General features: G+C 40.0%; 1 protein-coding gene across 1 annotated transcript; it reads left to right on the forward strand.

The window, feature by feature from the left end:
• Window positions 1–3,286: 3,286 nt before the first annotated feature.
• On the forward strand, window positions 3,287–8,655 carry LOC147944658 (uncharacterized). The gene is made up of 8 exons (XM_087512672.1): window positions 3,287–3,926; window positions 4,066–4,155; window positions 4,387–4,758; window positions 4,966–5,362; window positions 5,702–5,961; window positions 6,066–6,127; window positions 8,163–8,171; window positions 8,233–8,655. The coding sequence occupies exons 1-8, from the start codon at window positions 3,287–3,289 to the stop codon at window positions 8,653–8,655; spliced, it is 2,253 nt and encodes a 750-aa protein (XP_087368798.1).
• Window positions 8,656–16,162: the final 7,507 nt, after the last annotated feature.

Genomic DNA, 16,162 nt, shown 5'->3' on the forward strand with positions numbered 1-16,162 from the left:
TCTTAATGGCCTAACTTGACATGTAACTTACTGTTGTTAAATTTATTAACTATTATTTATCCACTCTTGTCGTTGGTTTTATTCCAAATCTATTTGTTCTTTATATTTTACTGGTGAGGAGATCAAAATTTTTAGTGGTTACTTACGTAACAATTTGCATTTTGAATACATCCTTTAATGGGTATAATGAATATAGTTAAAGTGGTATATATTAATTTATTACATACATGAATTTTCAAGTTCAACAAATAATAATGGTTTTTGTAGAAAAGACATGTGTCACTTTCTCCCGTACTGACATGGCGAAAAGATGGAGAGAGTTGAGCAACTTTCATAATATAGATTATGGTTTCAAAAGTTACTAATTCATAAGATCGCGACAGGTGTCAAAACCTTATTATGTTGTAGATTATTAAAATAATAAAATTATTAAAATAATAAAATTATTGAAATAATAATAAAATCTTATTATTATGTTGTAAAAGTTACTAATTCATAAGATCGCGACATGTGTCAAAATCTTATTATGTTGTAGTTATTAAAATAAAAATAAAATATTTTATTATGTTATAAATTATACAATTTTGTAATTCTAAAGAAAAAAGAATCTTCCAAACAAGGCGATTCTAAAAGCGATTTCCACCGACCTTCCACCGACTGTCACCGACTAAATATTCCGGTGTAATCTTTCCGTTCTAGTGCGGATAATTGCTTCCGGTAGTATTGACGGTCATACTAAAGACTCGATTCCAACAACTTCTTTTAAAATCTGGAAGATGGCGAAGGATTTATGGGAAAATTTTCAAAATCTCAATCTGGGCTCAGAAAGAACCCCGTTGCGGATGTCAAGCTATAAGGGATCGTGAAGCTAGTAATCGACTGAGTTTGATAGTCAAGTGCTTAAATCCTCAGCATCAAAAACTGATTGGAATGAAAGGAGCTCTACCAAAGGCCTGGAATTTACAGAATCGGGTAAAAAGTAGGATAAATGATGATGGGACAGTTCAATTCTTTTTCCAAGCGGAACATCACTTGATGACAGTACTTGAGAATGGTCCCTGGCACTACAACCTATGGATGGTAACGATGGATCGATGACTAGACGTTATCTGCCAAACTTCTTAACTGAAATCTCGTTATGGGTCAAAATTCTCAATATCCCAGAAGACTTTCGATCTGAAGCGGTGGTTCGTGAAGTAGGAGGAGTTCTTGGTCATATTGATGAAGTCAGATTTCACGAGGCTACGGATGACTCTAATGGAGAAGTGTTGGCTCATGTTAAGATGAATATCAATGATCGTCTAATCTTTGTCAGGTATATTGAGTTTGATCCTAGCAAACCACCAGTAATGATAAGATTCATTTTCCTGAAGCTTAGAAAGTTCTGATTTCGCTGTTGATCTCTAAGGCATGATCAATCAAGTTGTGAGTATGCATTACCAATTCCACAAATTGATGATGAAGCAATTCGACAAGCTTTGGAACCTCTGCATTCGGAGGCTCATAATGAGGATGAAAATATGAGTGAAAACAATGAACCATTGTATCAAGCAGATAGATCTATTAGGCCTCAGATTCCTAATAGACCATGTGAAGAAGATGACATGTCTGTAACCTCGGAGTTCATACCTATTACTACCAAAGAGTATGGTGCAACATCAAAATTAGTAACTGATGAAGGAAAGAAAGCTATTGATACTGACGCTGAGCAAGATGATGAATTTTCTGAAACTCTCATCAAGGAAGCCTCTTTAATCACTCAACCTTTGCTTCCAAATGAATGTAATGCCCAACGAGAAGAAGAACCACTAAGAAATTTTCTGCATCAGAATGTCCCACTTGCAATCGAAGAAGTAGGAGAGGCAATCATCACTACAGATAGAGGTCAAAAGAGGAAGGGAGATGATATGTTGGAAGAAGACCAAGCTTCAACCTCAAAGCCGAGATTCTCAGGAGAGTTCAAGTTTCAGGGGAGGGTGGATACCCTGAAACCACCCCAGCCCAAATGAGAATACTGCATTGGAATTGTCAGGGGCTAAAGAGGAACCCTCTAACAATTCCTTATTTAAAAGATATCAGAAAGTCTTCTAGACCTGATATCTTGTTCCTCATAGAAACAAAAAATGGCTTTAAGTTTGTGAATACTTTAGGTAACGATCTTGGTTTTTAGAATCGTTTTATTCTCCCTTCAGATGGGCTTAGTGGTGGTTTAGCTATCTTTTGGAATGATAAGGTGCAGCTAGATTTTGTAGATACTCCTACTTTAAATTATACTGATATGTATATCTCAGAACCGGGTTCACCAACATTTTGTCCTACTTATGTATATGGAGACCCGGATTTAAAGCAAAGAACTAGTATGTGGGACAAAATGACTTTCTGGGCAGAAGCAGGCATGTATAGAAGCAAGCCGCGTTTAGTTCTGGGAGATTTCAATGATATAAAGAACAATGAAGAGAAATTAGGAGGGCCCCTACGAACTGAAAACTCTTTTACAGCCTTCCGCAGAATGCTAAATACATCTGGTCTCCATGACTTAAAAATGATGGGTGGAAAATTCACTTGGTGTGGAAATAGATACTCCTATTTAATCCAGTCCATAATTGACAGGGCAGTAGCTTCAGCAGATTGGCAAGATTCATTTCCTACAGCCTATGTGCAACTAATGGATTGGATAGGCTCTGATCATCGACCATTGCTAATCCACACGGGTGATAAGTTGAGGAAAGGATGTCCATTATTCAGATATGACAACAGATGGCGTTTTAACAAGGAGATCAAGCAGGAAATTAATAAAACCTGGAATTCTGATTGCTATTTTCTTCCAGGTAACCAATTCCATGAAGCTCTCAAGAGATGCCGATCATGCCTTTCAAGATGGAAAACGAAGAACAATAACAACTCAATAAAGAAGATTCAAGAACTTAAGCTTCAGCTGAAAAAAGCGTATGATTCTACCCCTCTTGACTTTAATCAAATTAATTCGTTGAAGTCAGCTCTAACAAATGAATATAGGATGGAAGAGGAATATTAGAAAACAAAAAGTAGGATCCAATGGCTACAAGCAGGGGACCATAATACACAATTCTTTCATGCAAAAACCAAGCAAAGAACATAGTACAATAGAATCACCACAATTACGGATGCACAAGGCAAAGTATGGACCTCTGAAGAAGGTATTAGTAAAACGATTATAAATTACTTCGAGTCTCTATTTGTTTTGAGTGGGAACAATAGCCATATTGATACTGTTGTGAGGAATATCAAACCTCGAGTATCTGATGAAATGAATAGAGATCTTACTAAACCAATTACAGAAGATGAGCTTTTCAAGGCGGTCAATAGTATGGCAAGAGAAAAAGCACCAGGGCCAGATGGTTTCAATCCAGGATTTTATCAAGACCTTTGGCCCACAATTCGCGAAGGTGTGTATAATTTTGCTAAAACGTTTTTTGATGATTGCAAGCTAAATCCAGAAATGAATAAGACACACATATGCTTGATACTAAAAGTAGAACAACCTAATGAAGTTAAGGACTATAGGCCAATCAGTCTTGCTAATGTAGCTTACAAAATTTTGTCAAAAGTACTAGCGGAAAGACTTAAACCTTGGTTGAATAATATCATATCTGCAAACCAATCTGCCTTTATTCTAGGGAGAATGATTACAGATAATATCCTAATAACCCATGAGCTAATTCATCCTCTCAACACCAAAAAGCTTGTTCAGCCATATATTGCTCTTAAATTAGATAACAGTAAAGCGTTTGATAAAGTTGAATGGTCTTTCGTTGAATCAGTTATGAAGCAGATGTCTGAGGTATGGTGCAGGTGGATTATGAAGTGCATCACCACAGTCTCATACTCTGTACTCATCAATGGCCAACCAGTTGGACAAATTAGGCCTCACCGGGGTATTCGCCAAAGTGACCCTATATCTCCATATCTTTATTTGCTATGTACAGAAGCTCTGTCTTCTTTGATTCAAGAAAATATTCGATTAAAAAGACTACATGGCTTAGGCAAGCAGAAACGGTCCTGCAATCTCAAATCTCCTCTTTGCAGATGACTCATTGCTTTTCTGCAAAGCCACCACAGAGGAATGTACATCCATACTCAATATTCTGCAACAATATGAGAAAGCTTCAGGTCAGGGTATCAATTTTCAAAAGTCTGCTATCACTTTTGGTAAAGGTTTGGATTCAGAAAAAAGAAAAGAAATTAGCGGATTAATGAAAATCCAAAAAACTAAGGGTTTTGGCAGATATCTAGGATTGCCTGAATTTATAGGAAGGAATAAAGCTAATGCATTCTCTTTTCTAGCACAGAGGACAGACCAAAAAATGACAAATTGGTATACAAAGCTTCTCTCTCCTGCTGGAAAAGAAGTGCTTCTTAAATCAGTAATTACTGCGATCTCTTCCTACAGTATGTCTTGTTTTCTCCTACCTTCAAAAATTATCAATCAAATTACTCGTGCTATGAGACAGTTTTGGTGGTCAAGCTCTAAGGAAAAGCACAAAACCCCGTGGATAGTACGGAGCACAATCACCAATCCAAAAAAGATGGGAGGACTAGCGATTAGAAACCTGAAAGACTTCAACATGGCTCTATTAGCAAAACAGAGCTGGAGGATCCTTCAACAACCATCTTCGCTTATGGCTCGAGTTTTCAAAGCTAAATACTTTCCAAAGACAAGTCTTTTAACCTCCACATCCAGGCCAAATTCAAGTTATGCATGGAAAAGTATCTCCCAAGGTACTAAACTTCTTTCCCAGGGAGTTAAATATATAGTGGGTAACGGTAAACAAATTAATGTCTGGCATGATCAGTGGATTCCTTCAGATCCGCCGAGACCAGCTAGAGGACCAGGAAGTCGTATATACCCACAGTTAAAAGTTAGTGATTTATTATCTCAGGGTAGTTGGAATGAACACTTATTGCATAGAATCATTGACCCTGAAGATATACCATATATTACAAAAATCTGGCCTTCTATAACTGGAGCAAATGATGTAATCACTTGGACTCATACTAAGGAGGGGAAGTACTCAGTCAAATCCGGATATCACCTTCAGTGTAAGCTTTCACATAACAACTCTTCCAATAGTAATAATGCTAATTACCATACTGAGCTTTTTGCAAAGCTGTGGTCATATAATCTACCCCAGAAAATTAAACATTTTTGGTGGCGATGTCTCCATAATGCATTGCCAACTACAGAAAACCTGAAGAAGAAGAGAATATCAGCAGATAATACATGTCAGAGATATGGTGAAGATGCAGAAATTGTTAATCATCTCCTCTTCCATTGCAGAATTAGCAAAGAGATCTGGAACCTTGCCATGAACAACCAACATAGTACATGTTTTCTCTTCTTTTCAAACTCAGTCAAACAAAATGTTGAATTGCTATTGAGCCTAAATAAGAACCATAGAAAGGACGTAAGTTTATTCCCTTTCATTGGTTGGCGTATCTGGAAAATGAGAAATGATCTTCTTTTCAATAACAAACAGTGGTCCATTTCTGATACTATCAACAAGGCTCTAATTGACTTTCAGCAATGGAAACAAAGCTTAGCTTCCAGCAATGCAAAGACGCAAAATCTCCAAGGTACGGACCATAGGAGTTATCAGTCCATACCACAAGCGGATTCCAACAGCCGCACCGTACAGAAGACAAATGATTATTACTGCTATGTCGATGGATCATGGACTTCTCCAAATGAGCGAGCTGGAATTGGTTGGGTCTTATATAATAAAAGTGAGCAGCTTATACTTCGAGGTATGGCATCCATCAATCCTATGAATTCTCCCATAGAAGTGGAAGCTGAAGCTTTAAGAATGGCGGTTCTCCACGTCAGCCGATTGGGATACAACAATGTTATGTTTTATGGAGATGCAGAAGTATTATACAAGAAGATAGGACAGTTCCCTACTGATCAGCAGCAATACAATCAAAGTGAGCACTCTCCTATCGTTACCCAATTGCTGGATATTAAGAACATAGCTCAATACTATGGAAATTTACTTTTGTTAAGATCCCACGTCATCTAAATGTTATAGAAGATAATCTAGCTAAAAGTGCTAGACTAGAAAACTTAAAGTTTGTAATATCATGGAACAATGTAATCTGATCTTTGTTAATACAAAGTTAAATTGCCGAAAAAAAAAAATCTCCCAAAAAAAAAAATCCCTAATTCAAAAACATAAAAGATATCATACAGATACTTTACTATAAAGATACATGTTGTTATCCTAAAAATAATTCTACAATAATTAAACTTATACAAAAACAATCCTACGTTATATTGAATTCTTTGGCCTAATCTTAAAAGAAAAATAAAATATTAAATATAAAGATATGTATCTCTCATACCTTTGTCATATATATAGAGAGAGGAAGAGGTCATTTCAATGTATCAAACTCAATTAGAATTTTCAAACATGAGCACTACAGATTGAAATCAAAACTGTGAAAATAACGAAAAGTCAAGATCATACAAATTGCTTGGGATAGAAAAAGATCCACACAATGAACATAATAAAATATGTTAAGTTATTTAAAAATACATTCAGTAAAAGTTAACATTAATATTGTAACTAAGATATATTAACTTTTTTTTGTCAACAACTTAAATAGATTAGCTCAAAAAAGCCAATTGGTAGGAACACTATTTACATAAGTGATATGAAACGGTAGGAACTAAGATATATTAACTATAAACTAAAAATCTAATATATTTTATGAATTATTATCAAGAAATAATATTTTTAATTTAAAATTTATAAAATAGATGTAAACAAACAAAGTACAGTATTGATACACATTTACTAATTTCAAAACAATAACAAAAAGTAGAAACGAAAGGTAAAAAAGATACGAAAGACCTTGTGTGATGGAACCCGGGATGACGGCCAGGACGAGGACACGGACGAGGAAAGGACTGCACATGGAACCATGGATGCGGCCACGACCAGACTGAGACGGCAATCGACCCAAGCACCGAATTTAACGCCCGAAGCTACAACAAGGAGCCAGACAGCAGCTAGGACCTCAAGAAGGAAGTGTCTAATCTTTGTCCAAGAACAAGAGGCGTTCGTCCAAGGACCCATGCAAGCCGCCGGACAGCCAACCGATATTTTCCTCTCGGTCTTCACCATCACACAAGGGTGAAGACCTCCAAGTCTTTAGGGTAGTAGTACTCTTTTTCCTACCTTGGGTTTGTCCCAATGGGTTTACCGAGGGAAGTTTTAACGAGGCTATGATCCCTAATGCAAGGCCATGGCCGTGGGCCACTTTCGGCCACGTGGCCATCCTATCCTTCTTTTATTTTTGCTTATGACCGTTGTCTTTTAAAACTATTTTCTAGACGCTGCGTTTTGTTTTGACCCACGTGTTTAGGGTTTTAGAGTTCCATTGTAATGGCCAGCCTATATAAAGGACCTAGACTCCATCATGTAAAGGTTAGCCTGGTAATAAAAATCAAAGTGTTCTCTTTATCTCTCATTTTCACTGATTGAAACGAAACCTTAGAAGCTTCACGAACCGGGTTCATAATCTTCTAGTCCGGCCATATCATAAGGAGAGTCATCCCTCGTGTGTAGATACCTCATTCCATTTCTATCCCTATCTGTTCGAGATTCTAACGAGTTGAGCATCTCCTCGTGAACCTCTATCTGCCGGTTCCAATCATTTGCTTGGAGTTGTTCGTATTCATATCCCCTATCCAGTCCGTTCCTCTACGCTCTGCAACCTAACTAAGTCGTCCGTTTGTTCTGTTCCGCTGGTTGAAGTTCCGTCTGTACGTTCGTAATTCACGTCCGTGGGCCAGGGTCATATCAGTTGGTATCAGAGCCGAAAGGTTTCTCACAAAGTTGTATCTCTCCTTTCTTTACGTTTCTTGAGTTTAGTTTGTGCTTTGGTTCGTTGTTCTAAAGTTTTGTTCTTGTTAGGCTTGTTAGTGTTCTTGAGTGTGTTCTTCGATTTGGTATTCTAGATTCGTAAAGTTGTTTCCTTTTTGTTTGGTCTTTGTTTGTGGTGGCCTAAGAACCACATGTAAGATTTAGAGTCCTAGCGCGTGAAGTCCATTTTGTTTTAGTCTTAGGTTGTCTTGTAGTGCTTTTGCTTTTACTTTTTGCTTTATCTTTTCTAATCATTAGCTGTCCAAGGTTTGTCTCTTTTGTTGATCCTATCGAACAAAGAACCCACACGTGTTTCATTATTGTGTAGGATCCATCCGAACCGCCACAAGTCACGGATCGTCCGATGAGAGCACTCACCCCAGGCCGTCAGGACCGTACGCCAGAGAACACTTCGACCACCGTAGTGCTAGTCCGACCACCGACGCCGGTTACCGACCACCGTTGGCATCACTTCTTTGGTCAACCTATCCGTAGACCGTCGTCTGAACAATACTTGGCCGCCGTCCGTACAGCCGCTGTCCGTACGACCGCCGTTCGTACCATGGCCAAGCAGCAACAACCCGGAGAACCGCTTCCAACGACTCAAGATTGGTCAACGTCAACCCGCAGCTCAAGCGCCACCAGTCCCGAACCGTCAGCAGCGTTACAAGTCAGATCCAGGAGGAACGTCCGACGAAGAAGACCAACCATACCAAAGAAGGCATTACAATCTGGTGGACGATCGACTTGACGATCGACCTTACCGTCTGATCGAACCAGGGCAAAAGCTTACGGCCCCGACGTTCGCTGGAAAGGTTGATACGGAGGCTTACCTTGATTGTGAGGGAAGAATGGACCACATCTTTGTCTGTTACAACTATCTCGAACCCAAGAAGATCGCCTATGCCGCAGCCCAATTTACGGACCATGCTCTTACGTGGTGGGACCGTAGTGAAGCCGATCATAGGAGGCATGGAGAACGACCTTACCATATTGGGAGACCATGAAGAACGAAATGAGACGCCGGTATGTGCCGCCATTGTACCACCGAGAGCTACAACGAAGGTTCCGGAAGCTGTCCCAAGGAGCCAAGAGTGTAGAAGACTACTATGAGGAATTCAAGCTTCTTCACAACCGGTTGGAGGTCGAAGAAACTGAAGAAGGATTGATTGCCCAGTTCTTGGATGGCTTTTAAGACCGCATAGCAAGGAAGGTGGAACGCTTGTCGTACAATACCTTCGAAGAACTCTTGCATCTTGCTATGCAAGTCAAGCAGCAAATCAAGAGGAAGGTTAACAGCACCAACCGTGCTCGAGTTCAAGGAACACCAAGCTGGTCGCCTAACACATCGCCAATGGCCGGAGGACATCGCAGACAAGATAAGTCTAAGGCCATTGCTATTAACACACGTTTCAATTCAAGAGACCCGACCAAGGACATTCGTACCGATACAAGATCGCAGCCGACCGAGGGAAGAAGCAGAGATGTCATATGCTTCAAGTGCCAAGGCCATGGACACTATGCCCGAGATTGTCCAAACCCTCGTACCATGACCATAACTGCGTCCGGTGACATCGAGTCCATAAATAGTGATGATCCGGTCGAGCAGGACGACACCATGGAGATCGAAGAAGTCGTAGCTGAACCGGACGAAGGAGAGTTACTTACGATACAACGCGTCCTCAACACAAGAAAATCCCCGGACTACACGCACCAGCGAGACAACATCTTCCATACGCGTTGCACTGTAAGTGGGAAGGTTTGTGGCTTGATCATTGATGGTGGGTCTTGCACTAATGATGTGATATATCATGGTTTTTGTGGTTTTTAACCATGATATAAAGAGTCTTTTAGAGTCTTTTGATGTGTTTTTAGGTTCTTTGAGAGTCTTTACAGGTTTTCTAAGATTTTTGCATGGATGGAGCAAAGTATAGCAATTTGGATCATTTTGGAACATAAATCTCGAAGAATCAATTTGGACTCGAAACAAAGTAATGTCAACGATCAACACCACATAGGAGCATCGATCGACACCCTCTTTAGCGGATGAAGAATCACAAATTTTATAATTTTACAAAATTGCAAGACTAGTCCCTGGCGTGTTTTAGGACATAGATATATATATATAGTATTTTTAGGTTTTACAAACCCTTAAGTTATTTTCTAGCAAGTTTTATTTTCTGCAACCCTGTGAGATTTTGAGAGCTTTTGGGGGAGAGAGATCTGAAATGCTTAAGAATTCTTGAACTCCCTCTTTACTCTTTTAATTTCAATTGCTTATTATTCAGAATTATGTTTTGTTCTTCATTAAATATGTCTGAGTAGTTTGCTTGTTAGGTTAAGGATTTTTCACAGGGATTTTATGAATTGTTAGATCTGTTTATTTAGGATTCATTATCTGTCTAGATCTTCATCATAGGTTTTTCTTCATATTAATTCTTGATTTATCACCTAGAATTAATAACTTAGGAAAATAAATTGATATGAGAATATAATTGATTTTCCTGATAAAACTTTTTGATGAGCAAAATTATTTCTTGCAAAGAGATTTGATTTAATAATTTTGTGAACAATCTAAACCTGTTTTTAAAGCTAATTTTTAACCTTGAATTTTACAAAGAGATTTGGATTTTCTGGTTTTAAATCTAGATAATATTTACAGTGAGAACTGATTTATTTTACAAAAGTGTTTATAGTTCTAGATTTGTTCTTAATTGTTTGAATCCTAATTTATTTCTTGATTTAATAATTTGTAATTTCCTGAGAAATTCCGCCTAGCCTTTTGATCTTCTGAATTTACAACAGTTTTTATTTAATATTTTTCATTGCTATTTTAAATTTTAAATTAATCTGTTTAGCATAATTAATAAACTCTATAATTTATTGTGTAGACTTGAGTCTTTGTGGAATTCGACCCCTAAGTACTGCAGTGATCTCTTAATTTGAGAGAGTAGCTCTAGGGTTTAATTTGAGCATATCATGTTGCAAGTTCATACATGGTCAAGAAATTTTCTCTTAACACCACAAACCATCCTAAACCCTACAAACTCAAATGGTTGAATGACAAGACCAAGTCACCGAACAAGTCACGGTCCCGTTTAGTGTTGGTCCCTATAAAGACCAAGTCTTATATGATATGGTTCTGATGCAAGCTAGCCACCTCCTTTTGGGGCGTCCTTGGCAGTTTGATAAAAGGACCTCACACTGTGGCCACACCAACCAATACTCATATGTGCATGATAACAAGCGTATCTTCTTGAAACCGTTGAGTTCTACACAAGTATGTGAGATGCAAATGAAACTGTCTAAGGATCCAGACGCTAAAATGAACTTCCTGATCAATGCTAGTACTGTTAGGAGATCACTTAGTGACTCCACTTGCCAAGTGTTATTGATGGCGTTCAATGATGTTGTGAGTGCAGGTGATGAACTGGACGATATTCCGGCTGTGATAAAGTCGCTCTTACGACGATACTAGGACGTGTTCCCAGACGAGCTATTGCACGGTCTGCCACCATTGCGAGGTATAGAACACCAGATTGATCTCCTACCCGGTTCCTAGTTACCAAACTGCCCAGCATACCGTGGAACCCGGAGTAGGCCGAGGAGCTTGAACGCAAAGTGTCCGACCTTATGAAGCAAGGATACATATGCGAGAGCCTCATTCCATGTGCGGTACCAGTCATGTTGGTCCCAAAAAAGGATGGGACATGGAGTATGTGCGTAGATTGTCGAGTCGTGAACAACATCACCCTCAAATACCGCCATCCAATCCTACGCCTAGACGACATGCTTGATGAACTAAGCGGTTCCACCATCTTCTCCATGATAGACCTTAAAAGTGGCTATCATCAAGTGAGGATGAGGATGGAGATGAGTGGAAAACCGCGTCCAAAACCAAGCAAGGTTTGTACGAATGGTTGGTAATGCCATTCGGTTTATCTAATGCTCCCTCTACCTTTATGAGATTGATGAATCATGTTATTAAAGATTTTAACAACAAGTTTGTGGTTGTTTACTTTGATGACATTTTTGTTTATAGTAAATGCCTTGAAGAACACTTAGATCATCTATCTTTGTTCTTGAACACTCTTATGGAAATCAAGTTATATGCTAACCTAAAGAAATGCGTGTTTGGAGCTAATGAGCTTGTGTTCCTAGGCTTTGTTGTAAGTGTGCAGGGGCTTAAGGTGGAAAATGATAAGATTAACTCCATCGAGGAATGGCCAACCCCGACCAACATAAGTCAAGTCTGAAGCTTTCATGGTCTAGCCAATTTCTATCGGCGGTTCGTGCGAGATTTCAGTTCGGTAGCAGCACCGCTTACAGCCACCATCAAGAAGAGTGTTGAGTTCAAATGGGGACCGGCCCAAGAAGCAGCCTTTCGCGATCTCAAACACCGATTGACGCATGCCCCATTATTGGCCTTACCAGATTTCAACAAGAACTTTGAAGTGGAGTACGTTGCATCTGGAGTAGGCATCAGTGCCGTGTTGACGCAAGGAGGTAAGGCTATTGCCTATTTCAGTGAGAAGCTCTGCAGACCGACGCTCAACTACCCAACCTACGACAAGGAACTGTATGCACTGGTCCGGGCCATGAGACTTGGCAGCATTACTTACTGGCCAAGGAATGTGTCATTCATACCGATCACAAAACGTTGAAGCACTTACGCAGATAGACAAACCTCAATAAGAGGCACACCAAGTGGTTGGAGTTCATTGAGACATTTCCTTACGTCATCAAGTACAAAAAGGGCAAGGTGAACGTAGTAGCCGACGCACTGTCAAGCCGCCATACGCTGATCACTACAATGGACGCAAGGATCCTTGGGTTCGAAAGCATCAAGGGCGCATACACCACGGATCTGAGTTTGGAGAGTGTTACCGGAAACATGGAAAAGGCAACTACACCAAATTCTTTGTGCATGATGGGTTCATATTCAAGGAAAGGCGATTATGCATTCCAAACGGTTCGCTGCGAGAGTTGTTGATGAGGGAGGCGCATGGAGGTTACCTTACGGGACACTTTGGCGTGGCCAAGACCATGGCCATTATGAAGGAGCACTTTTACTGGCCAAAAAGCAAACGCATGGTTGAGAAGTTCTGTGGTAGGTGCATCACATGCAGGATGGCCAAGTCGACTACGTGTCCTTACGGCCTCTATACACAACTTTTGATTGCATCAAGTCCTTGGGTGGACTTATCCATGGACTTTGTCCTTGGTCTACCACCATGCGATAAAAAGGACTCCATCTTCGTGATAGTGGACTGATTCTCTAAGATGACCCACTTTATACCATGCAACAAGACCAACGATGCCATGTACATTGCCGACCTGTTCTACTGCGAAGTAGTGAGGCTGCATGGCCTTCCCCGCACCATCATCTCAGATCGAGAGCCCAAGTTCCTCGGCCACTTCTGGAGAAATTTGTGAAGGAGGCTTGGTACGCGGCCCCTATATTCTACCGCGTGTCACCCGCAGACGGACAGCCAGACCTAGGTCGTCAACCGCACCCTTGGAGCATTGTTGCAAACCACCGTTAGCAGCAATAGGAAAAATTGGGTCGAGTGCCTACCATTTGTGGAGTTCACTTACAACTTGGCCACACATTCGACCATCAAGAAATTACTGTTCGAAGTCACCTACGGGTTCAAGCCGCTGACTCCTATGGACGTGTTGTCGTTACCACCCGGCGAAGTGTCGAACCAGAACGGAGAAGATAAGGCCAAACTCGTTAAGAAAATCCATGCGGAAGTCAGGGCAAAAATTGAAAGGCAAACCGAGCATTATGTGCAGACAGCCAACAAAGGCCGCAAGACCATGATCTTCAAGGAATGCAATTGGGTTTGGTTACACCTACGGCCAGAGTGGTTTCCACAAAAGAGGAGGACAAGCTGAGCCCCCACGGAGATGGACCGTTCCTAGTCATCGAAAAGATCAATGACAACGCCTACCGCCTTGAACTACATGGTGAGTACTTAACTTCAACCTCATTCAACGTTTCTGACTTGGTTTCGTTTGATGTAGGTACCGAGGAAGATGTTTTGAGGAAAAAACCTTTTCAAGGGAGAGGGAATGATGGAACCCGGGACGACGGCCAGGACGAGGACACAGACAAGGACATGACCGCACATGGAACCATGGACGCGGCCGCGACCAGACCGAATTTAATGCTCGGAGCTACAAAAAGGAGCCGGACAGTAGCTAGGACCGCAAGAAGGAAGTTTCTAATCTTTGTCCAAGCGTTTGTCTAAGAACAAGAGGTGTTCTGCCAAGGACCCATGCAAGCCGCCTGACAGCCAACCGGGGTTTTCCTCTCGGTCTTCACCATCACACAAGGGTGAAGACCTCCAAGTCGTTAGGGTAGTAGTACTCTTTTTCCTACCTTGGGTTTTTCCCAATGGGTTTACCAAGGGAGGTTTTAACGAAGCTATGATCCCTAATGCATGCCATGGCCGTGGACCACTTTCGGCCACGTGGCCATCCTATCCTTTTTTTATTTTTGCTTATGACTGTTATCTTTAAAAACTATTTTCTGGATGCTGCGTTTTGTTTTGACCCACGTGTTTAGGGTTTTAGAATTTCCTTGTTATGGCCAGCCTATATAAAGGACCTAGACTCCATCATGTAAAGGTTAGACTGGTAACAAAAATCAAACTGTTCTCTTTATCTCTTGTTTTTAATGATTGAAACGAAACCTTAGAAGCTTCACGAACCGGGTTCATAATCTTCTAGTTTGGCCGTATCACAAGGAGAGTCATCCCTCGTGTGTTGCTACCTTATTCCATATCTATCCCAATCTGTTCGAGAGTCTAACGAGTCGAGCATCTCCTCGTGAACCTCTATCCGCCTGTTCCTATCGTTCGCTTGGAGTTATTTGTATCCGCATCCCCTATCCAGTCTGTTCCTCTACACTCCGCAACCTAACCGAGTCGTCCGTTCGTTCCGTTCCGCTGGTTCAAGTTTCGTCCGTACGTTTGTGATTCACGTCTGTGGGCCTGGGTCAAATCATTGTGCCTCTTCTAAAAGTGAGAATGTGTCATGTGCCTTACACCTTCTTCATCTAGCCTTTTTACATATGCTCCAAAATTTTGACTTTACTTATTTGTTTCAAAACCTATAAAAGTCACATAAAAGAGAAAAAAATAGATATTTTAGTTAAATAAAAATTGATATTACTAAATTTAAAAATTTGTGTGAGAGGTAGAATATGATGTTTGATGAAGAATTTGTCTTCCTATTTATAGAGAAATTTGTGGTTGCACGACTAAAAAGAATGTAGTTATTTATAAAATGTAATGCTCCAATCCTAACTCTACTGGGATACAAATAATGTCCCACATCGGAAAATTAGAAAATAAGTTTCTAATATATAAACCAAAACCAACTCCAATTAGTATGAGATTTTTTGGGAAGGAGTCCAATAAAAAATATGTGCGGGCTTTGCCATATGGGAAGCCCAACAATTGTTGGTACTTTTGGGAAGGAATCCAATAAGAAATCTGTGCTGGTTTTGACACATGGATCCAAAGCGGACAATATCATACTAATAGGGGAGTTGGCTTGGGCTTGGCCAAACAAACTCATTTTACGAATTGTTCAAATGCATGCTTAAGTGGTCACTGCCTGGTGGCACCGCTAATAATGTAAAGAATTACTGGAACACCCATTTCAAGAAGAAAATCGAACCATGGTGTAAGAGCAAAATGAGAAAGAGAGGAATTACTTGTTCAGCTACCTTACCGATCCAAAGAGTCGATGTTATAAAGCCTCAACCTTAACTCTATAACGGCTGCAACGTGCAGCTAGAAGTTGGCTTTGGCAAAGTAAGCAACAAAGATGAAAAGAAATATGAGTTTGTGAACAGTCTAACAGTTTGTTAGATTTTCAGTAAAGAAATTAACTCCAAGAGACTGTAAAATGCAAGAGAGAAAATAGCTTATTGTTATGTCTCCACCCTATTTCTCTATTTAGTTATATTTCATGTGCATGATACTATCTTGTAATAATGTTAACCATCTGCCACTAATCATTAATATTCCTTTCTCCTAATTTTGTTATTAACCATGTTTCTTTTTTTATTTTACAAAAGTACGTACTGAAAAACCTTTTTCTCTAGTCAAATCAGTAACCAAAACAATAACGTAGCAAAGTAAGCACGACCGCTAATACATGAAATGTGGATATCAAACATGCACGTCATTACCTTATGCCCTTCACGTGTATATATACACATATTCGCTCACATTATATTG

The sequence above is a fragment of the Camelina sativa genome, chromosome 5 (assembly GCF_030686135.1).
Source record: "Camelina sativa cultivar CO46 ecotype springtype chromosome 5, ASM3068613v1".
NCBI classification, from domain to species: domain Eukaryota; kingdom Viridiplantae; phylum Streptophyta; class Magnoliopsida; order Brassicales; family Brassicaceae; genus Camelina; species Camelina sativa.

Bases quoted from the DNA above. Each gene is read 5' to 3' on its own strand.
- LOC147944658 (XM_087512672.1), top strand. From the start codon at position 3,287: ATGAATAGAGATCTTACTAAACCAATTACAGAAGATGAGCTTTTCAAG. The intron at 3,927-4,065 runs GTGACCCTATAT...TCCTCTTTGCAG, and splicing joins TCACCGGGGTATTCGCCAAA to ATGACTCATTGCTTTTCTGC. The intron at 5,962-6,065 runs GTGAGCACTCTC...TAAATGTTATAG, and splicing joins TCAGCAGCAATACAATCAAA to AAGATAATCTAGCTAAAAGT.